We start from the raw sequence: 24,550 nt of genomic DNA on the forward strand, positions 1-24,550 counted from the left end.
TCAAAATACAACTCGAGTCAAGTCACCTCGAGTCGGGTCAACCAAGTCAACCTTGACCTAAGGTTGCACCAACAATCTCCCCCTTTTTGATGTTTGACAAAACCCATAATCAAGTTAGGTTAACCCGATAACCTAACTTAGGTTTTCCAACCATCTTCCAATGTCCAATGTTCTTTCCTTGAACATTCTCCGGACATTCTCCCCTTAGGTTAACCCGATAACCTAACTTGGGTTCTCCAATAATTCTCCCCCTTTTTGACACACATCAAAAAGAATTCCAATGTTCTTCCTTGAACATTCCTTGACATTCTTCCCCTAACTTAGGTTAACCCGATAACCTAACTTGGGTTCTCCAATAATTCTCCAATGAACACTCTCCCCTTTTTGACACACATCAAAAAGAAAAAAAGATATCAAGGTCAAGAGTTTCTTCCTAATGAAAGTCCCATACCTTTCATTGAAACTCTTAATTTCCCCCTAGATAATAAACTCAACAATCAACTTAGTGATAATCCCATATCACTAATCCTCAAAAGTCTTAAGGAGTAAAAAGTCTCCCTAAAAGTCAACTCCCCCTTGACTAATAGGTAAAACTCTCCCTAAAGATCAACTCCCCCTTGACCATTGCACCAACAATGTCTTGGAGAGTTTCAAACCTTTAGAAACCCGAAACTCATCTCCCATCTGAAATTTCAGACACGATGAAATTCAGAAACTGCACCACTGATCGGTCCAGACCGATCAGAACCTCCGATCGGTCCCCGGACCGATCCAGCTTCCCGTCCAGTGACCGATCCAGCCTTGGATCAGGCGGTTTCTGATTTCTTCTCTCCCGAAATTCAGAAACTTACAACAAATTCCAGAAAATTCAAAAAATTGTGAAATTTTGAGGATACATTCCTCATACCATATTCTATCAGGGAAAAATAGTTTTCTATGAAAATAGTTTCCATTTTCAAATCTTGATACAAAGTTCAAAAACTTTGAAATAGTTCAAGTTTAACTCAACTTTGTATCACAATGTTCAATGATGAATGCAATCACTAGGAAGGCTTCATCAAGGTTTTTCAAAATAATTTTAAAATGCTTTTAAGACCATTTGAATTTAGGACCATAATCTTAGGGCTAGATGTACATGACTTGTACACAAGCTTTCCCTATGATCCTTAATTTCTTGAATTAGGGTCATCTAGGTACAAGGACTATGCACCTTGATCCTAACTCATGATCCTAATATCTCACACACATCTAAGGTGTATTAAACCACATTCAAGTCAATTTGATGTGAGATATGGATTAAGGTCAACTTAAGCTAAGTTCTCATGCATTTTCTAAACACCAATTTGATCTCAATATCAAATTATATGTTTGTCCTTAAATCAATTTCATTGATTATAATGCAAGAGATGATGACATGGCATATAATGATATCATAAGTAAAAATATGTGCCAATGTCATGATGTCATGGCATAAAGTTTGAAAACTTAAATAAAGCATGACATATAAACTAGCCTAAGCATTATCATGACATTTCAAATGATAATAAACTAAATATGATGTCATGGCATGGCATATGACAACCAATCATGGCAAGTTAGCACAAATAAAATACCTAAATTCCCTATCTAAGTATCCTTAGCCTTAGCTAACTTAAAATCTAACCCTAGATTGCCCATATATCCCTAAGAGAAAACCAAAATCCCAATTATGGTATTTCTCTAGGTTTTCTTAAATTGTGCCAAATAAGATTAAAATCGATATTTTTCAATATGACACAATTTACTCTTCAAGGAGTAAATAATAATTCTTTTTCATTTTCAAAGGTTATCAAAACCTTGAAAATGCTCCTTGAGTGTCAATTTCCTCAAAGTTGGGTTAACTACCCTTCTAATTGGAGTTGACACTCTCTAACCCATCTATGGGATAGAGAAGATGCTCCTAGGAACCCAATACCTATTAGAGCTCATTGGGTTCACTAAATATTCACTAGGGATAACTTCCCTAGCAACCCTCCTAATGACCCTCTTAGGCTTTGAAGCCTTGGTCATTTGGGACTCATCAAGATCAACTCTAGGGGTGACTCCCCTTGTGACCTTGGTGGTGGTCTTCCTAGCCCTAGGTTTTGTTCCATAATCGAATGGAACACTATGATAAGTGGGCTTGACCACTTGGGACTTAGGTTTGTGACCCAAACCTTTCTTGTCCTTGGACTTGGGTTTTTGACTCTTAAACCCTAGAGATGACTTCTCCATGTTTTTAAGAGCCTTTTCTAAATTATCAAGTCTTGACCTCAAGACTTGATTTTCCCTCTCTAATACCTCAAGTGTTAACTTGTCATTTTCTCTTGAGATATTCCTAGGCATGTGTCTAGTCTTCTTGGGATTTCTACCTAGGTTTTCCTTAACTTTAGAAGCGTTAATCCTAGGGTTGGTATTTCTAGTGTTATCCTTACCTAGGCTAACATGTTTAGCTCCTAAGCACATGTATTGATTCCTAAAGTTAACATGCTTATCATTATTAACAATTGCAACAAAACTACTAGCATGAGTTTTATTAGAATTGCAATAATGAACCTTAGAGATTACCTTAGGGTTTGCCTTAGCCCCCTATTGATGTGCTTGGTTTCTTGTCCTTGTGAGGTTGCCTCCCCCTCGGACATTGGCTCCTATAGTGTCCCCTTCGCTTGCATTGGAAGCACACCACGTGCTCCTTGCCTTTGCGTATCGGGCCTCCGGCTTCCTTGACCTTAGGTGCCGGTGGAGTCTTCCTAACTCTCTTTGAACATTTGCTCTTGTAATGTCCATACTCCCTACACTCAAAGCATAATATATGTAATTTGCTCGAAATTAAAGTGTTTGAGTTACCTAGGTTTGTGGATGGAGATGAGCTTTCTTCTTCATCCCTTCCGGAGGTAGATGCCTCTTCTTGCTCCGATCTTGAACAAGAGCTCTCCTCCTCTTCTTCCTTGGATGTTGAGTAGCCCTCAACTTCCAATTCGCTTCCTCCATGATGTGAGCTACTTGGCTCACTAGGCTCCTTTTCATGGAATTTTGCCAAATTGTTCCACAATTCTTTGGCGTTGTTGTACCTATCTATCTTGCACAAAACATTATTAGGCAAAGCAAATTCAATAATTTTTGTTACCTCGTCATTGATTTCGGATTGTCGGATTTGCTCTTTCGTCCACTCCTTCTTCTTGATAGGTTTTCCTTCCTCATCCATCGGAGGGGAAAACCCTTCTTGTACACAAAACCAATGTAACATATTAGTTCTAAGAAAATACATCATCCTTACCTTCAAATATGTGAAGTTGTCTTGAGACTCGTAGAAGGGTTGAATCGTGACATCTTCTCCATAGAGATCCATCTCTAGCCCGTGCTCCCCCGGGTGTTGATCCGTCGAAGAGCGGCCTCGCTCTGATACCACTTGTTGGGATCGTTCGTACTCGGCTAGAGAGGGGGGGTGTGAATAGCCGCCCCAAATCACTCGTTTCTTCGTTAGCGCAGCGGAAAAATAAACTAGAAACGAAAGGAAGAATATCAAACCTTAACACAGCGATGTAACGAGGTTCGGAGATTAGGGCTCCTACTCCTCGGCGTGTCCGTAAGGTGGACGAGTCCAGTCAATCCGTCGGTGGATGAGTCCCCGGAGAACCGGCTAATACAATCTCCTTCTGGGTGGAGAAACCTCGCCACAACACACTCTTGCAACAGCAAGTAAGGAGAGTACAGAAATACAAGGAAAGACAGCAAGAAATACAACAGTAAGAAAGCTCTTGCTTGCCTTCTCTTCGACTGGAAGAAGCAGCAGCTCCAAGCGCCTACAACAGCAGGTGACCCAGCCAAAAGGAAGCTCACGCGAAGCTTCAACGCTTCAAGAACTCAGCAGAGCTCAACAGCAGAAAGAAGAAGAAGGTTCGAAGAAGAAGTTCTGTAGAGTCGCTCGAATCCTTATATAACCTGCGAACCTGCAAGCCAAAAAGCCAGAAACACAGGAGCCAAAAATAGCCTAGCCGTTATCTCTCAACGGCTAGGGCCAGACCGATCAGGCATCGCCCTGATCGGTCTGGAGCTATCCTGATCGGTCCGAGAGACCGATCAGGCCCCAGTCTGATCGGTCCCCGGACCGATCCCACCTCTCTTACAGAGAGGTGGCTGCGTCTCTGATCGGTCGTGGAGACCGATCAGGCTTCATGCTGATCGGTCCCCAGACCGATCAGTAAGCTCACAGAACTGTGCTTTGCCTTCTGTTTGTTATCTGATCGGTCACCAGACCGATCAGATATACAAACGTATCACTGGATCGGTCTGCAGACCGATCCAGAGCTTGGTTTTTGCCCAAACCAAGTCCCAAGTCTCCCAAACCAACATCCGGTCAACCTTGACCTGTTGGTACATTATGCCTAGCATCCGGTCACTCCCTTGACCTGCTAGCACTCCCTGCTAAGTGTCCGGTCAATCCTTTTGACCCACTTAGACTTTTCCACACCAGATGTCCGATCATCCCTGATCCATCTGGATTTTCCCTTGCCTGGCTTCACTCACCCGGACTTTCACCTGGCTTCACTCACCAGGATTTCCACACTGCCTAGCTTCACTCACCAGGACTTTCCACACTGCCTAACATCCCAGTTAGGACTTTCCCACTGCCTGGCTTCACTCACCAGGACTTTCCAACTGCCTAACATCCCAGTTAGGACTTTCCCACTGCCTGGCTTCACTCACCAGGACTTTCCACACTGCCTAACATCCCAGTTAGGACTTTTCCGTGCCAAGTCTCCATACTTGGACTTTTCCAGTGCCAAGTCTCCATACTTGGACTTTTCCCGTGCCAAGTCTCCATACTTGGACTTTTCGCGTGCCAAGCTCCCTGCTTGGACTTTTCCAGTGCCAAGTCTCCATACTTGGACTTTTCTTAGTGCCAAGCTCCCTGCTTGGACTTTTCGGTTGCCAAGTCTCCATACTTGGACTTTTTCCCGAATCAGGTCAACCAGGTCAACCTTGACCTACGGTTGCCCCAATAATCTCCTAAACATCTATTCTTGTCCCATATCAAGAATACAACTCTTCCACAAGTGTCAAACATCAACATGCAACTCAACTAGGTCAACCTTGACCTAAGGTTGCACCGACAATCTTCCCAAGTCAAACATCAAAATACAACTCGAGTCAAGTCACCTCGAGTCGGGTCAACCATGTCAACCTTGACCTAAGGTTGCACCAACAACTTCTTTAAGGGATATTACCTCCTTTAGAAGTGATTTGATCCGAATGTTGGATTTTGCTAATTTATGCATTAAATAATTAATCAAGTTGTACAAACGAGACGTACTTACAGAGGGGTTAGGCCCTTCAGAAACGGATACGGATCCGTGGCTTCTCTCGGACTCAGCTTCCGATTCGTCCTCGCTTCCGAATTCATTGATTCTGTCCTAAGCTGTCATTGCAAGGAAGCTCGTCTGTTCGAGTTCTTCATCGTCGGACTCTTCTGAAGAGGACTCGTCCCAAGTCGCCTTCAGGGCCTTCTTCTTTTTTTATTTCTTCGTGTCTTTTTGGTTCAAACAATTCGCCTTGGCGTTTCCCTTCTGGTTGCATCCATAGCAGGTAACTTCGACTTTCATCCTTGAGTTTGGTTGGGCCTCCTTGTACTGGATTACCTTTTTGACATCCTTCTTGTTGAAACCCTTCTTCTTTCTGTAGAGTTTCCTCACCAGGTTGACGAGTTCGGCCGTGAGCTCGTCGTCATCGTCGTTTAAATCCGGATCTTCTTCTGTCTCCGGTTCGGTTCTGCATCTTGGTTTTGACTCGCACGCTCTGCCTGTACCTGCAACCAAAGCTATACCCTTCTCGGCCGGACGTGAGTTAATTTGTTTATGCAGTTCAAATTCTGAGAATAACTCATCTAATTTAATTGAAGACAGATCCTTGGATACCTTGTAGGCATCCACCATGGACGCCCACAAGGTATTCCTCGGAAAAGCATTTAGGGAATACCTGATGATGTCTCTATTTTCTACCTTTTGCCCGATTTCGTGTAGTCCATTGAGCAGATCTTGAATGTGGGCGTGCAGCTAGCTCGTCGTTTCACCTTCCTGCAATTTTATATTATATAATTTATTCATAATAAGATCTCTCTTACTTATTGGTAGTTAGCCTTTTTCGCATGTCACTAGGCTCTCCAAATTAATCAAGATTGGGAATCAAAGTAATTCAAGAAAGAGATGTAACAACGAGTCCCAAGTCGTATTTTTCTCCAAGGATAACTAGTGAGTGTGTGTGAGTTCTAGAATTGATTCAAATTGAATTCTCACATCTACATGATCAATTAGGCAATTCCATTTGATTCACATTACAAATTGAACTTATCTAATAAAATCAAGAATTGCATCAAAGAAAGGTCAATCTAATCTAAGCATGATTCTTTTCCATCTCATGGTTAACAACAATTAAATCGAATTCTTATGTATCATTGAATCTAATGAATCAATTGATATATCTTCCATTACAATCACAGTAGCCATTAAAATCTCAAGTTGAGCCTTCATCATACAAGCATGTTTACCGTCATAAAGATCAAAAATTAAGATCAAAGGACTTTGATATAGGAATGGATTAAATGCAACTAAGAATGTAAATATGCATACCGAAAACAGATTGCAAGATTTGAGTTGTTGAATAGAAATTGGATTGCAGGAATTTAAAGAAATTTGATAGCAAATCTAAGAAATCAAGCGGAATTGCAAATGTTAGGAAATCAGATCATCAGATCTGAGCAAAGATGTGAACAATTAAAAAGAAAACTAAATCAAGTTGCATTCCACAACCAAACCCTAGCTCAAACTCCTTACTCTCTGCCATGAAGCAGAGATTCTATTGCGAACGCCCGTAAGCAACTGGCGGTGAAGTTCTGCATTCCCAGCTCATCTGAACATTGATATCTTGTGGGGAACGCCCTCTTCAAGCTCACAATCTCCTGAATCCACCAGCATTTGAAGATCACCTCTTCAGAATGGAGAACACCCTCAATCTGCTCGAGGATGAACTTTTCGGAATCAAGTTCGCTGAACAGAGAACACCCTCAAACCGCGCCTTGTTCCTTGATTGTTGGTCGCTGGTTTGTCCAAAGCTTGTTGTCGACGAAGGAGCTCAATCTTAGATCTGGAATGTGGAATGGGAGGCTTCGGCGTCGCTGAAAAAGAAGGATGAACAGTGGTCGCGAAAACGCTCAAGCTCGAGGATGCACTGTAGCTTCTCCGGTTTTAAACCTCTCCCAATCTGATCCAACGGTCCAGATTAATTCAGGTCTTGATCAACAGCTAGAACGTCTTGGATCTGGATCAAAATCTCTGGATCTTCATCAATGGACGAGATATGCTCCTCATTAGGTTGGATGGACCAGATTCTTGACGTATGGCTCAGATCTCTCTGATTTTCAATGGATAGTCCAAATCGTTCTAAGGCTTGATCGACTTGATTAGCCCTAGATTTGAGCCCAAATGTGGTCCGATCTGATCGGGTTCATGACCCTTTTGATGCCTATAAAGAATATGACAAATATTAGCATCTAATACTATGATTATAAGCCAATTTGCAAAAGGTCCACGATTAAATGCAATTATGAAATGTGATATAGATATGAGTTCAATCTATGAGAAAATCATTAAAAACTTGCATTATGAATCAAGATAATATAGCCAAAATCATGGTTATCACTTACCTTGGTGTCGGACGTTCCTTCGTGTAATTCAATCAGCTTCTCCCACAGTTCTTTGGCGCTCGAGAACGGGCCGACGTGGTTCAACTCCTCCTTCGTCAATCCACATTAGAGGGTACAAGTCGCTTTGGTGTTGGCTTCTACTTCCTTGATTAGGGTCGCGTCCCAGTTCTCGTATGGAATTGGCTTGCCGATGCCGCCAATTGGTAGTTCGAGCCCGATTTTGACAATCATCCAGACTTCAAAGTGAGTCTAAAGATACGCCTCCATCCGGCCCTTCCAATAACCGAAATCATCTCCAGTGAAGAGTGTGGGCAAGCAGTGCTATAGCTTTCTTGGAGAGCCATTGAAGATCTAGCACAAAAGAAGAACGAAAAAGACGTGTCCCAAGACTTGATCCTGGATTAGCAGTGTGGTTTAAAAGGAAAGATATTACGCGATCTCGAGTGGTGTTGCACCAACTTCGAGACAAATTCAATTACGAAAGAAAACTAGATCGAAAGACTACAAGAATACCAATTCCGATCGACTTCGAAAAATTAAAAAATACCACGAAAAAGTGCTTGATTGGTGGTTGCACCAAATCGAAACGACCCCGCTCTGATACCACTTGTTGGATTGAGAAGCGCTAGGGGGGTGAATAGCGCTCATGACTTTTACTTATCGTAATCGAAAAACGTTCGAGTAAATGCAGTAGAAATTAAAACAAATTCAACACACAAACGACACCAAGTGTTTACTTAGTTCGGAGCCTAGGGCAACTCCTACTCTAAGACCCATGCTCGTTGAGCGTTACTTTGGGCAAAAACTATATCACACAAAAGGTTACAAGAGTATTACAATTTAACAGTATTGAAATAGCTATACCGACAACAAGAATTGAAGATTCCTAGCTTCAGGTCGTCGGGGACTTATTGTAGTTCAGCCGGATCGTCTCGTTAGTAGTGCACAGTTGAAGGATGGCTCGGAATGTGTTGATTTGAGTTGCTGGTCGAGACCTCCTTATATAGGTCATTGAGGGTGCCTTTAACCTTCTTGAAGGCGCCCTCATCCGTGCCGAGTTCGTCGCACGGAGGAGCGCTGAATCCTTTGCAGCCTATCCAGTTGAGGGTGCCTCCATACACCTTGAGGGCACCTTCAAGCCTGTCCGAGGTGTCTCAAGCCTCCATGAGAGCGCCTCCAGCTTCGCTGCACAGAGTTTCTTTAGCCTTGCACCCGAGGCGCCTCAAGCTCCATGAGGGCGCCTCAGGTATTGTTCATCCAAGGCAAAACTTTGCCCTTTGTCCCTACAACATATGTTAGTCCACCAAACAACCACATATCCCGTAAAACAAAGTTAGTATATAATAAACATACTAATAAAATATTTTGACAGTCACCGGACTGTCCGATTCTGACTTCTGATTTCCAACTGGAAATCTTAGGTCGAACCGACGCCTACTGTTCCCTCTTCCGGGGAGCGCGTCCTCACCTACTCCACTCAGGAGAGCATACCTGATGTCAGTCCGATCTTCGAGACCGACTGGACTTTTCGCTCAGGGTTACCATCCCCTAGAACCTAAGGTTACCACCCCCTAAGATTTTTCGCCACCTAGGGTTACCTCCCCCTAGGACCTAAGGTTACCCTCCCCTTAGGATTTCCACCACCTAGGGTTACCACCCCCTAGAATTTTCCTCCACCTAGGGTTACCACCCCCTAGGACCTAAGGTTACCACCCCCTAGGGTTTTCCACCTACCTAACCGCAGTTAGGACTTTCCTGCAACCTCATTCGCACATGTTAGATAACAAATAATCTTAACTTTGAATCCCTTTTCCATTATCAAAACTTAGGTTCGATCGTCGGATGCTTCCCGCACCAACATAATTTTACAACAAGAATGAAAAAGTAGAGGCATGACATGCAGGTCATATTATGAATTACAACATACACACTGATGTGCGTATATCTTATGATCCTTTATACATGTTTTGACACACATTCACTTATTTTATTCACATATATTCTATGCATGTTCACCTCTCTTAGCATATATTCAGCATAAATACTCTTTTGTTCGGAGATATACTCTTTGTTCTATTTTGTGTTGACAGGGATAACTTTTGGAGCAAAAATAGCAATTGTCGACGCACTGGAACGAGGCAGAGAACACGGCCGTGAAACCTCGCACGACCGTGTGGCCAAACAGAAGAAGGAAAGTGCACGGTCGTGCAACTCTTGCACGGTCGTGCGGCCAACCAGAGAAGGATCAGAGCATGGTCGTGTAATCCTGCACGGTCGTGCCCACCATAACTGTGACCAAGCAGTACATGGTCGTGCAATTCTGCACAGTCGTATCCCCAGAGCCGAGCACCAGGTCCACACAGCCGTGCCAATTAGCACGGCCATACAGCACGACCAGAGATAAATGAAGACACGGTCGTGCCATATTGGCACGGCCATGCAGTGCGCCGCCCATGCCCTAACTTATATAAGGGTCAAGAACCCTATTCTTGATGATCTTTGGTTCGGGACGTCGTCCCTCTTCTTGGGAAAGGGTTCTCCCCTTTAGGGAAAACTCTAGAGCTTCATCCACCGCCGTCCCTTGACATTCCATCCATCTCCAGAGCAAGGAGGCATCCCCAAGACATTGGAAACCTCGACAAGCATCTCTTCTTCCCCTTCTTCTCACATCAAGGGTTGTAAGTGTGCTTTACTTTATGTTTTGGGGTTGTTCTTCCCTTGCAATGGAGTAGATATCCTCCTCTAGGATTAGGGAGTATTTATAATGTGATGGAGATGTAAAACTATGTGGATTCGTCATATTTCTATTCAATGACTTGTTAATGCCTTGTTCATGATGAATTGTGTGTGTGACATATTTATATTCCTTTGCATGCTTTGTTGATCGATGTGGAGGATTGTTAATCACACAAAGGGGATGCCCTAGAGCGTATTGACCAAGGTGCCCTAGTGACAGGGGTAACCCTTTCCGGACGTCTAGGGCGTTCCCTTAAAAGGAGAAACAATCCCTTAGGAATTGTTGCTCTCGTAGAAAGAGTACTCTAGATCGTACATCGGAGGGGCCCTAGTGACAAGGGTAACACATTCACGGACGTCTAGGACATTCTCTTGAAAGGAGAGGTAATTCCTCCATAAGGAAGTAGGAAATCGTACCAAATCTCTACCTTTATCCTTAATGTTATTCACTAGACATGTATTCCTGTGATCTACCGAGGCGCCCTCGTGACAGGGTTTAACCGTTACAGGATTTCATAGGAATCGTCTCTATTCGATGATATTGACCAATCTAACTTCCTACAAGATCATGGACATAGAGGGTAGAAATTAGGCAATCTATGTAATATCTCCTAGTATTATAATGAAACTGAAATCCTAGAATCCATCTCCCAAAGTTCAATTCCCTCCAAGATCGATTCTCTTCTCCTTCTCTTTCTCTTTTCAATCACTCTCGTTAGTTTGCAAGCGCCAAGCCAACTTTCGACCGTCTAGATAACTTACTTTACGACATCTCTAGTGCTTAATCAACAGTCCCTGTGCTTCGACAATCTTATATATTACTGATGATGAATCCGTGCACTTGCGGAATCATAACACATACACATTCAATCACATTGGGGTTAAAGGTCATAACCATGCACCATGTCATATAAGCTTCACAATATTTTATGACATAAAATTTACTATGATTTTAACAATAAATTATGAGCCGTAATGTCATGGCGGTCCCGCTAGTCGGTTAGCGAGCGAGGGTCAAGGGGGCGGCGCCCCTTGTGGGGGTTTCAGGGGCAGTGCCCCATATGCAAAAAAAATATTTTGCATACTCATTTTATGAGTTGCTGCTATACCCGAGACCCTACTGCCCACAATACCAACTATGTTTTGTTCTAAACAAAACACCTCTGACCAAGACCTTGTTGATCACACACCAACTATATTTCGTTCTCAACAAAACACTTTTGGCCGAGACCTTGTTGGTCACATACCGACTATGTTTCGTTCTCAACAAAAACACTCATTTCAGTCAAGGCTTAGGATTTGGCCGAGACACAAAATCTGGCCAAGACTCATAATCTGGCCGAGATTCACAATCTGGCCGAGACTCATAGTATGGTCGAGACTCGTAATTTTGTAAATCACAGTAAACCTATCATGCAATTTCTATATCATATATAAAAATTCTAATAACTTAGCATAGCCCTTCGCAAGTGGCTCTAATACCACTATAGGGATCTAGTGCGCTAAACACGCTTAAGCGCAGCGGAAAATTAACTAGATCCTCTCTAGAAGATCCATGCGAAGGAGAAAAACAATCATATACTAAGTTTTACATGAGAGGTATACCTTTGTTGCGTGCCCTTCGCAATCCCGACAGTAACTTTTTCTTTGGATCTTGATCTCAGTGCGTTCAAGCATCCGCGCGTCTACGGTATCCACACGAACACATCCTTCGTTCGTCACACGAGCGAAGCCTTCGGAGAAGACCCATCTTCTTGTGCTAGCAAGAAAAATGGTTTAGCCAAAACATAAAGAATCAGCCCAGGAGGAATGAGGAGGAAGGAGAGGGAGATCAATAGAAAAATGAAAAATGAATCCATCTTCTTTTCTCATCACCATCTCATCAAATTCTCATCTCTTTTCATCTAATGGAAAAATGAATCCAAAAACCTATTTATATTCATATTATGAATACCAAGGGTTTTTGGCTCTTTGTATATCTCTTAATGGGTTAAATTTATTATATTGGATTAACCATTAATCCAATAACCCAATAAGTCTAACCCATTGAGTCTAACCCATAAATCAAATGTGTCTAATTCGGATTGGACTCAATCCAATGAGTGGTTCATTTGAGTTTAACTCAATGAGTAACCCAAAAGGCCTAATCATCTCATGATTGGCTCTTAGGGCTAATTACTAACACTTAATACCAACATCATTACGTGGATTGAGTAGAGATGTGTTTCTGTGTTGTATGACCGAGGGACGCTAGTGACAGACAGTCCCGCTAACGGACTTCATAGGGTTCATATCTATTCGGTTGTGGTGTAGATCAAGGTCCCTTGTCGGTTGTCTTCTGTAGGAGAAAACCGACAACTTCCTACAAATGCATGTTAATTGAGACATCTCTATTGCTTATAACTAGTCCCTGTGAAATCGATAATTTTTTATTACGGACGATGAAACCGTGCACTTATGGTTGCGTAACACTCTACCAGAATAACATGGCAAAAGTGCACTTATTTGGTGTTGCCCACAATGGAACGATGCAAACTTGCTTCCCAATCCAAGATTCGACTGAGCAACTCTCCCACATCTATAATTGTTACAGCCACATGCATCTATCGCCCAATCTTCAAATTCTGCAGGCACATCTAACACCCAATCCAACTCCTCCAATTTCAAATAATCGTTATACAATAACACTCCTAGTTCAGGGATAACGATCATTGAATTGATAGCCCAAAGGCTATCACAAACCATGGCCAAGTGGTTTTGGATACACAGCAAGCGACCTTGTGCCATCATGGCAGGCGATGGTAGCACCTGCAGCAATAGATGCTTCAATTCCACGAGCACAAGAATAATTTCTTCAACCTCTTATTTATTTTGCTAGTGAAGGATGGAGAGAGTTGCAGTGAACCAAACTAGTTTTGATATGTACAAAACTAACACGAAGCAAACTTCCTTACCATCAGCATCTTTCATTTGCCATCGTCACAAGCAAAGTTGTTAAGTATTCTTTTACTCGTTTTACCCTACAAAACAAATATCCTTAGTCTACATCTCATGCAAGCTGTAATCCAGGCAAGCATCTTTCATTTGCCATTTGTCTTTTCTTTTCGTTTCTTTTTCTTTTACTTAAGTAAAGGGTTTTCTTTAGAATTGAAGGCTTGTAAATCCTTGTGACATCTTTAGTTTTTCCTCTCCTTTTTTTTCTTTTTTTTTATGATATTTTACTAAAGTAAAAGTAATTGGTCGAAGCTCTTTCATTTATAAAGTGGGCTTTCACCAAAAGCATTTACGTATCATACTTCCTCTCTAACAATGGTTTCCCAGCCATGGATATGAAAATATGTAGATAAAACGCTTAAGTGAATGACATCGTCATGAGCTTTGGGCCATTGTCAGGCATTCCCCTCCCTGCTGCCGCAAGCTTAGCATCCAGTTGATTGTGAGGGGCAGGTCCCATTATATCATTTCCTTCACCCTTAGGAGGATTCACAAGAAACAAATCAGAGAAGGAATTTCGAGATCAAAACAATGGAAGTCAGACAATTAGCGTTATTCATTTTTATTTTCAAGTTCAAGAAGCTACTGAAACTAGTGAACCTATGATTTTTGTTGCTACAACCATAATGGATATTTTTTTTAGTTTTGCAACCTAAGTCTCATGATAGTATAGTTGGAATCAATAGATTTTATCAGACTTAGTTTGTAAAATCTAGGTGGTTATGGACTTGGTGTCGGTCGAGTTAAAAGTTAAGCTCATGAGAATCAAAATCATGTTCCAAAAAAAAACTAATTAGACAACATATTCAAGATTTTGAAAGGCCATGCCATTGGGACAAGGAGTAAGATGGTGTGTATACTAACAATATAGGCAAAATATATACTCGATCGTTTGGGATGAATAATATCATCTTTTACTTTAATATTAACAAAATATACATCTATCACTATAGATATTAAATCAATTAACCCAGAATTAAGATTTCATAAAATAGTTTCAAATGGGCATAAGCAATTCGTTAAGCACATGTAGATAAGTGTCTGCTAATCCAATTGTCCCAAATGTAGAGATTTATCAAATTTCAAATTTATTAACGGGATATTAACAGGATCTCTCAAACGTTAATTTGTCATCAGCATTAGTATTCTCTTGGAAGTTTAGTAATTTTATCAATTATCCTAAATGTAGAGACTTTATCAACACTTAAAATCTATTAGGTAATGAAATATTATTCCCTTTAATCAAAGAAACGATAAATATAAACGGAAATAAAAATCTCGTTAGGTGTCTGATTATCTAGATGTCTGATCTCTTCATGCAAATGATCGTCATGATAGAGTAAAATGTCTCATTTTGGTGTTTTCTTGTAAGTTTGTCTCAGCTCTATTTAGAGGGAATTGGCTATTTTATTCTGTTTAAGAGAAAATTTATTTAGGAATGAGATTAGAAATTGGTATTGATTTTGAGAAGATCCTTTCACAAGAATCATCAGAATAAATTCCAAAGTTACTATCATGAATCAATTAGAAAAGAAAGAAGAATTTAACTGTAAACGAACTTCAGGATGAACTAGGATTCTTTATCAGGCAGTGATAGGTTGGCAATTGGGCGACCACATGATGTCTTTGAGCGCCGGCCGGAGCTCGTAGGCGCAGAACTTCTGGTACTCGACCGTGTCGCCGTCGTCCTTCCTCACCTCCACCACGAGCACAGATTCTGCCAGCGCAAAGAATTGAGCGGCGATCGCCAGCCTCCCCGTCCTCCCCTTGTCCTCTCCCTCCATCCACACCCCGCCGGCGCCGCTCTTCGTCACCCGCAACTTCCACGACGTGCTCGCCGCTACGCTCTCCAGCTTCGACACCACGCTGCTCGCTGGCTCCTTCGTCGTGAACCTCATCCCTTCTTTCCTCGCACCTTCGAACAGAGGAGAAAGGTTGAAGCCCTCCGAGAACGATATCAAGTGAAAAGCGTTCAACTTCTCTGGCTCCTCCGCCAGATGCGCCGCAATCTGTTCTTCCTTGCTTTGTTCTGGTTTCTGCGAGGCGGATTTGTTGAACCACGAAGACTCCATGAGCTTCGTGAGGGTGATTCTGGTGTTGGGATTTGGGTCGAGCAACTTGACGATGATGCGACGGGCGCCGGGAGAAATCCAGGGCGGGCACTGGAAATCCCCGCGGCAGATCTTTTTGTACATCGCCATGATGTTGTCGTCTCGGAACGGCAAGAATCCGGCGAGGAGAACGAAGAGAATGACGCCGCAGGCCCACACGTCGGTCTTGGCCCCGTCGTAGCCCCTTTGGAATAGCACCTCCGGGGCGACGTACGCAGGCGTGCCGCACAAGGTGTGGAGGAGCCGATCTGTTCTAGCGGGGTCGGCCAGTGCGCTGAGCCCAAAATCAGCGACTTTGAGATCGTCGTTCTCGTCGAGGAGGAGGTTTTCCAGCTTGAGATCGCGGTGGTAGACGCCGCGCCGGTGGCAGAAATCGACGGCCGAGATCAGCTGACGGAAGTACCGGCGCGCGGCGGATTCGCTCAGGCGCCCGGCGCCGGCGACGCGGGCGAAGAGCTCGCCGCCGCGCACGAGCTCCATCGCGAGGTAGATCTTGGATCGGGTGGCCATGACCTCGTGGAGCGCGACCACGTTGGGGTGGCGGACCATCCGCATGGCGGAGATCTCGCGCTTAAGATGATCCATCATCCCTGCGCGGACGACGGTCGCCTTGTCCACCACCTTGACCGCTACGCTGCGCCCGGCGCAGAGGTCGCGGGCGAGGTGAACTTTCCCGAAGGAACCGCGGCCCAGAACGCGGCCGAGCTCGTAGCGGCCTTGGAGGACGCCGCCGCCACCGCAGTCCTCCATCACCAAGGTAACCAAAAGAGGGATCTTTCAAACTTCCAATCCTCGAAGAACTCCCGCTGGAAGTTCCGTCCGGCCCACCGCCTCTCGCAGCAGGGAGATTAGATGCCAACTGTTTCCTCCCCATCTTTCTGCATCCCCGTGGCTAGACTTCGACGACGAGAAGAAGCAGCGGTTGCGGCGGCGACGGCAGCGGCGTTAGGGCATGTGAGTGAACTCCGCTCCGCAGGTTTGCTTTATACAGAGGAAAGAGGCGGCCGCAGGAAGAGGGCCGGAAGCAGAGATTGTGAAATCTGGACCGTCCATTCAGATCCAACGGTGAAGAAGGAAGGAAGGAAGGGTCCGGGATGGTGGGATGACGCGCAACTTCTGACCGTGGAAACAAACGTGATATATTTTGGTTGATGACGTGGGAGAATCCCTACCGTCAGATTGATCGCGTAAGTTTGGTCAAATCGGTGAGTTGGATGTTAACGTTCTGGTTACATCCAGTGAATCATCCAACTGGTAACAACTAGTAAGAGACTTAAATTTGACTTCTTAAAATAGGATTTTAAAATAAAAAAATATCTTAAATATGGACAAAACAAATCAATTATCATTATGACAAAAACAATTTAAGTTTTATGTATTTATTTTATATAATTTAATAAATTGAATAAACATCTCATCAATAAAGAAAAAGGTGTAATAGTTGGCCTTTGACAAGGACAAAGCGCCCCTACTCCACTAGTAAATTTTTTTTTTTGGGACATAGTTAGAGTTAGGAATTTGGCTTTGTTTTCCAACTAAATACTACTACACATTACATTAAAGGCACGTGAATGAAATTACTCCTCACATCAATTTGACTTCTAAAATCAGACACGAGTTGTGGACTTTGATCATTTGCACGAGGACAAGTTGTGACTTTTATGCAACTTGTTGGGTTTTATTCATTTTGACTTGTCTTAGACCAACTTCAACCGGTGCCTTTTTACATTATTTTGATGTAAAAGGGACACCAGGTCTCCTCCAATGGAGACCCCAAAATCTGTACCATTTTGGTGCATGTGAACAGTACAGCACCAAGATGGTGCTGCACTGTTCACTTGCACCAATTTGGTGCAAGTACGGATTTTTAAAATATATTATATTTTAATAAGCAAGTTATATTTAAAATATTTTTGGGTGTTATTAGTTTGGTGAAAATATTTTTTAAAAAATTATCTAAATTGTTCATGTTTATGATTGTGTATTATCTCTAAATATTAAATATTAGTATGTTTATTAAATTATTTCTAACAAAATTATAAAAATACTAATTTTAATTTTATTGTAACTAAAAATATAATATCATAAAAATTAATAATAATTATTATCGTAATAAAAATATTTAACAAATTAATATATATATGTTGAATAATAAATTATAAGATGGAAAAATAGAATATTCTAAAGAATATTCCTTTTAGTGTAGGAAATGGTGTCCATTGATTGGAGTTGGAAAAAATTTTGGTGCTCAAATGACACCAAATTAGTGTTAAAAGTGCACCAAAATAGATTTTGTGGTTGGAGATGGTCTTATGTGCTTAGATGAACCACTTGCATGATTAGATCATTAGGTTCTTAATAAAGTGCACGAAATTAATTTCCAAAATTTATTTATTTAAATTATTTTTATGAATTTTTTTTCAAGTAATTAAATGATTTATGATTATATGCGAATAGAATTTATTTATTTATTTTTACAATATGTCATTAGGAAGAGATATACTTTTGACAAATATTCTTGGTTATTTTCATCATGTATAATCTAATATTCTAATCTTTTTTCTAGTATATCTAGAGTAAGAGATATTTGTTTTCTATAATTTTTAGACATATGTCAGGAAAAACAATTCTCCCACTTAATAATTATTTAGTGGGCTTTCATATAATTTTAGATGGACTATGAAACACTAGGGCCATAAATAAACTAAGCGTTCGTGAACAAATTTGGTATTCGGCTTGATAAGAATTTGTTTATGTTCATTCAATATACATAAGGTTAATTAAACAAACAAGCTTAAACAACTCGTTAAGCTAAACAAACAAGTTTGAACATATATATGTTTAGCTCGTTAACGTTCGTGAACAATATTCATGAACAATGTTCACGAACTATATTTATTAATAAAACTCTTTTCAATATGCTAAATAAATAATAAAATAAAATAAAATAAAAAAATAAATAAATTTAAATTATCAAACTCAATAACCAATCAAACAACTAAAAGTTACAAGCAATTAAACAAGCTTGAATTGAGACCTTGATAACATCTAAACGAACCAAGTTCGAACCAAACTCAAGCCAAACTTGAATTGAGAGTTTGATAACATCTAAACGAACCAAACTCAAGCCAAACTTTAAACAAGCTCAAGTTCATAAAAAATAAACCAAACCAAGCTCGAACACTCATTTCAAAAGTTTAGTTCATTTTAAGCTCGGCTCAGCTCAGCTTGATTATCTTATCAAACAAACTTGAACATCCTAAAACTCGATTCGGCTCGGCTCGACTTGTTTATAGTCCTATGAAACACACATGAAATGAAATAAGCATAATTAACTTTTATTATAATAAAATGTCTAGACTTAGATCAATTTAGGTTTCAAAATCTCTCATTATTTTAAACTTTTATTGTCCTTATAAGGACAATAAAAGGAGGTTATTGATATACTTTATTTAAAAAATGTCAAAGTGAAGCAACAAACTATATTCAATATTATTTTTATATCTTGAACTTTTCATCCAATTTCTTTTATACAATTGTCATTTTGATTGTACATAGCATTATTTATTTATGTTGATTCTTTTAGGCTGACCTATGAGACGTTTTAGTAATGTTACTCAATCCACTCGGTTAGCCTCGTATGCTTTAACTTTATCTAAGTCATTTGATCTATTCAATTTGTATAGTCTATATCTAATTAAATTGCCTACTCACAATCTTTTATACAACCATGTGATTGATTGAGACACCATATTTAGTGTTATAAATCTAACCCAATTATAAACAAACCAGTTAGGAACACGTTTAAGTCCAATTTAAAAGAATCCGACCCATTTGCATTTTCCTTCCATCTAATCTGGCTGCAATTAACGGCCCATCATAATTCCGGATCAAACTGTGGAATTTAACAAGGTAAATGGATCGTAGGTCGATTTTGGGTTAGGCCGGGCAATGGGTTTCAAAAATTAAGCAAATTGAATAAATCAAAATTGATTAATTTGAATTTTTTTTTTTGACAAACTAATTCGATTAAATTTTGTCATCAAAATTGAATAATCGGAACTAATAAAAAATTAATTAATTCAATCTGTTATTAAATTAACTGATAATCATCATTATCATCAATTGACTAATGACATTATTACTTGCAATCCGATACACTGATTATAATATAATATTGATTATAATATAATGGTCAATTGATAAAAATTCGATTTAATTGATTTGTGAAAAATTCTATATTTTATTAAAAAATATATAAACTTTTGAATTCATCAAACAGCTTCCGAATTAGATATGTTCAATCGGTTAATTTGGTTTAAATGATCTTTTGTTTACTTCTAATTATGGTTGGCTTGCGTCTATTGCTATTATCGTCTCTCATCGCCATTGCCCCTCGCCGAAGGCCAAGAAACCACACATCCTGTCCTGTGTTTCCCTTGTAACTATCTCTCACCGGTATAGTTAAGGTGATAAATAGATGAAGGTTTACCATTTAGATCGAGGGATCAAATCTCGGGATTAACGGAACGTAAATCTTACATCCCAATCCCAAGAGGGAAATGCGAATTGTTGCACCAGAAGTAGGGCTGTAAATGAACCAAGCGTTCGTGAACAAGCTTGATGTTCGGCTTGGTAAGAGCGTGTTTATGTTCGTTCAATATACATAAAATTAATTAAACAAACAAGCTTGAACAACTCGTTAAGCTAAACAAACAAGCTTGAACACATATGTGTTCAGCTCGTTAACGTTCGTGAACAACATTCGTGAACAATGTTCGTGAACAACGTTCGTGAACAATGTTCACGAACCATATTTATTAATAAAACTCTTTCAATATGCTAAATAAATAATAAAATAAAATAAATAAATTTAAATTATCAATCTTAATAACTAATCAAACAATTAAAAGTTTCAAACAATCAAACAAGCTTGAATTGAGAGCTTGATAATATCTAAATGAACTAAGCTCAAACCAAGCTCAAGCCAAGCTGAAACCAAGCCCAAGCCAAGCTCAAGCCAAGCTTGAATTGAGAGCTTGATAAAATCTAAACGAACCAAGCCCAAACCAAGCTCGAACCAAGCCCAAGTCAAGCTCAAGCCAAGCTCAAGCCAAGCTTGAATTGAGAGCTTGATAACATCTAAACGAACCAAGCTCAAGCCAAGCTTCAAACAAGCTCAAGCTCATAAAAAATAAACCAAGCCAAGCTTGAACACTCATTTCAAAAGCTTGGTTCATTTTAAGCTCGGCTCGGCTCGGTTATCTTATCAAACAAGCTTGAACACCCCAAAGCTCGGCTCGGCCGGCTCGTTTACAGCCCTAACCAGAAGTAGACGAAGAACAAAACTCTCAGGAAGAGAACTCACTTTTTCACCTTGGAAATCATTGCCAAGTTTTCAATTCTATTGCTCCTCTTTTGAATAACTCTTCTTCCATTTCAATAATATTCTTGTGCCGATTCAAACAAATCCGATTTTGGAGGAGTTTTTTTTTTCTTTTGAATCTTTTACAAGAATTCCAATTCGATTTGTTGATGATTTTTTTAAATAAAACAATTCAAAAGTCATTCATAATAATAATAAAAAAATTCAAATGTCGCATAATCTTTGTTTGACTGGGCTACATTTCCAAGCTCCACCGCCGTTTACCTTTCTATTCAACATTATGACCATTTCATCTCTAAAATAATTAAAAGAATTATTTGTATTCAGCCCTTGACTTTTAAGTTTTAAAAGTTTAGGGACTAAACCGACTATTTAAAATGGTTCTATTTGTTCCTTGTTAAACTTTAGTGACCGACAAATTTTGTACGTACTGTTTGAAAAATTAGGGGCAAAATTGAAAAATGAAATTCCAGGTGCTTAAATTAAATTGACTTGTTTGTTTAATCATTAACTGATCCCTATCAATGTTTTATTTATTTCGGTCTTTAATTTAAAAACAAGGATCCGCTCCAATGGCCGTTCCAATAATACATCCTCAAATTCCCATCAGAGCTGTGAGCTGACGTTTTCCCATCAGAACTGCCATGTTGATCGTCGGATTGCGCCGAGATTCGTGATCTGTCCTTAAAATCTTTCAACGCGCTTTTCACGCTTCTAAAGGACGCCGTCCCGCCCCCGGGGAGCGCACTACCTCCTCGAGTCGATGGTGGACTCCTCGAGGCAGGGGAGTGGCGCCGCCGCCCCGAGACCTGGCGCCGAAGGTCGGGTGACCGAGGAGAGGGAGCTGGCGGGGAGGATGCGGATCGAGGATTGCCTGCGCGAGCCGGAGGAGCATGCGGACGAATTGGGCGGAGTCGATCGGCCGAAGCGCAAACGTTGCCCCGTTGCGTCCACCTCGCGGAAGTTCCTCTTTCGCTATCTCTCGTCTTTCAAGAAGCGTTCGGGCGGCGGGGAGGGCAGCCCGAGATCGCCTCGGGCGCCGTTGCTAGGGTGCCGGCATTCGAGGAGGAAGGGAAAGGAGATGCCGCGGGAGGACGATGGAGTAGAAAAGTCGGCGTCGTTTGATTCCAAAGTGGTGGAGGAGGTTGGTGGAGACGCTACCGTTGGATCGATGGAGCCTGACCCAGGTATGTTGCACAGATCGAGTCGTTCCTACATGGTTGTAGTAGTTGCAGCTTAAATGTTTGATTTATTGTCATTGCTTCAAATCCTGCTCAGAAACCTTCAAAAACTTGTCCTTTCTAATAGAAGTGATCAGTAGAAGTTCCTCAAGAATTCTTAACATAGATACTGATTTCTTTTTCTAATCGAATTTGCCGTACTTGTTCAAGCTAGGTTTTAGGCTGTTCGACTGAGTTGAGTAAACAAACATGTAATGATTACTTCAAACTGAGGAGAAGTCATAGTTTTTATCTAAGAATTGTTCTTTGTCAACCAAGCTTGCTAAACTGAAGTTTTTGAAAGATGCAAAATATATATATATTTTCCTACTATAAGAGCCTGCATCAAAAGTGATTGATCATCCATTTTGATCTCTTTAAATCCAGGACAATTATTTTCATGTCAAATCATTTTGCTAGTTTTCCTTGAGAAATTATTGACTTTGATTTACAAGTGCTTGAACACCATGAATTGGATGATCTATCCTTTGCAAGAACTCTAAATATAGTTTTTTGAATTTTCTCTGATCTCCTATGTTGATAATGGACAGCTAAACTCTCTATGACCTAGCGAAAGTTCATCACCTTTCTTTAGGAAAAGTTAACTCATCATATTCACCTGTTTGCATCGTTAAATGTCAGTGCAATATCTATATCGGTGATTCTTTATGGTGCAAGATTCATTTCGCCCCTCCAATCGATGTATAATTTGATTGACAAAATGAATTCCTTGTCTTAGTTTTAGCGAGAAGCAATTTTTATATGAATGACAATTTGTTTATGGTTGCACTGACCAGAACTATGCGAATACTCGACTCAGGTAGGAAATCCGAGATGTCTTTTAATCTAGGCATGGGAGTTGGAATTGCTTTTGCCCTATCGAGGTGGGAAACTGAATTCAACAGAATGAAAGACCTCCACTTTCAAATGGAAATGCTGCTTAGCGAAATCAGAAGTGAAGTTGCAAATACTCACGTCGCATCTGGTGCCCTAAATCCAGGCCATGAATTTGCCTCTTCATCAGATTGTAGTGGGGTTGCTGGTAAATTTAACAATATCTCATTTCAAGATCATGGAGCAAATTTTCATCTGGAAGAAGTGAAGTCTACTGTGGAGTCGCGGCACTTGAATGATCACATTAGGAGCCAGAGTATGGATCAAATGGAAGCAGAGCTAGCATTCGAGCTAGAACAGCTGCAGCTCAGCTTGGATGGAAATGACTCCATGACTCTCTCAGAACAAGCAAAACTTGAGGTATAGTTGTACATATGCCAAGAAATACATCTGTGATCATAATAAATGCCACATTTTTTTTCCCATCATGTTGAACTTCTCTCTTTCTTTTTCAATTTTCTTTCCATATGATTGTTAAGCTTCCTGGCAGGAAATAGTTTTGAGTTATTATTTTGCGACATACACCATGCTAAAGCAATTATACATAGTTTCTTAGTAAAAAATTCAAAACATTCATTTCAGTTTGAACTTTGTTTATTCCTGGAACATGAGAAATTGGAAAAACAATGTGCAATATGATTCCCTTCTGAATAACCTATAACTTATTAGTTAGCACATGCAGAACCTGATAGGGTTATCATTAGGAGCATCCCCCTAATTGCTCTCTGAATTGAGGAAGACATGTTCAAGTGTAGAGTGCCGATACATGGAAATCCTTAGATTTACCTGTGGTATTCTTGTTTACATATACTACTATAATGCACCTTGAGAAATCCTCTTAATATAAAAATCTGCTTTGTCTAATCTATCTTTCATCCCTTCTTAACAAAATGCTAATATCTTCTTTGATGTAAAAAATACAGATAGCCTATGGAAGCTCAAGTTCTTCTGAAAATGGTGACCCTCAAGAAGATTACTACAATGTTCACGGTGGTGGCGTCTCCGCAAGGGAACTAGAGAGAAGATTATATGAATTAATAAATACAAGGCAACAGGAGCGGATAGCAGAGTTAGAATCTGCACTAGAATTGACAACGAAGAGTCTTGGTGACAAAGAAGTTGAAGTTTCTTGGGGTTGGGATGCATCAGTCCCCTCATCGCAACATCAAGATATGCTTTCAGTAAACTTTGATAAAGTCGCAAATGAGGCAAACTTCTGAAAGAAGCCCAAGGCATACTTGTATCGCTAAACACTGAAGAATGTCTCGAAAGATTCGGTGTCATGTTGTTCAGTTTATTGTGATGCATTCAAAATGATAGTCAATGTTGCAGCTCAGATTGTGAGCTCCTTTTATTTCTGTCCTCTCTCCCATGTTTGTGGGTGCGTTCATGAGAGCACTGTAGATATTACGATATGCCCAAAGATTGTTGTATATTAAGACTTGTTGTGCATGATTCGATATTAATGCAGATGTTGGTTGATCTCTGAGAC

General features: G+C 40.6%; 2 protein-coding genes across 2 annotated transcripts; one reads left to right on the forward strand and one right to left on the reverse strand.

Moving 5' to 3' along the window:
* Positions 1 to 14,834: 14,834 nt before the first annotated feature.
* Positions 14,835 to 16,523, reverse strand: LOC122056139 (CBL-interacting protein kinase 6-like). The gene has a single exon (XM_042617942.1). The coding sequence runs from the start codon at positions 16,306 to 16,308 to the stop codon at positions 15,031 to 15,033; it is 1,278 nt and encodes a 425-aa protein (XP_042473876.1). The 5' UTR covers positions 16,309 to 16,523; the 3' UTR covers positions 14,835 to 15,030.
* Positions 16,524 to 21,666: 5,143 nt separating this feature from the next.
* On the forward strand, positions 21,667 to 24,544 carry LOC122056140 (protein POLAR LOCALIZATION DURING ASYMMETRIC DIVISION AND REDISTRIBUTION-like). Its single transcript, XM_042617943.1, has 3 exons — positions 21,667 to 22,131; positions 22,985 to 23,418; positions 23,982 to 24,544. Exons 1-3 carry the CDS (start codon positions 21,708 to 21,710, stop codon positions 24,276 to 24,278), a joined length of 1,155 nt encoding a protein of 384 aa, XP_042473877.1. The 5' UTR covers positions 21,667 to 21,707; the 3' UTR covers positions 24,279 to 24,544.
* The last annotated feature ends 6 nt before the right edge of the window (positions 24,545 to 24,550 follow it).

The sequence above is a fragment of the Zingiber officinale genome, chromosome 3B (genome assembly GCF_018446385.1).
Source record: "Zingiber officinale cultivar Zhangliang chromosome 3B, Zo_v1.1, whole genome shotgun sequence".
Lineage (NCBI taxonomy): Eukaryota > Viridiplantae > Streptophyta > Magnoliopsida > Zingiberales > Zingiberaceae > Zingiber > Zingiber officinale.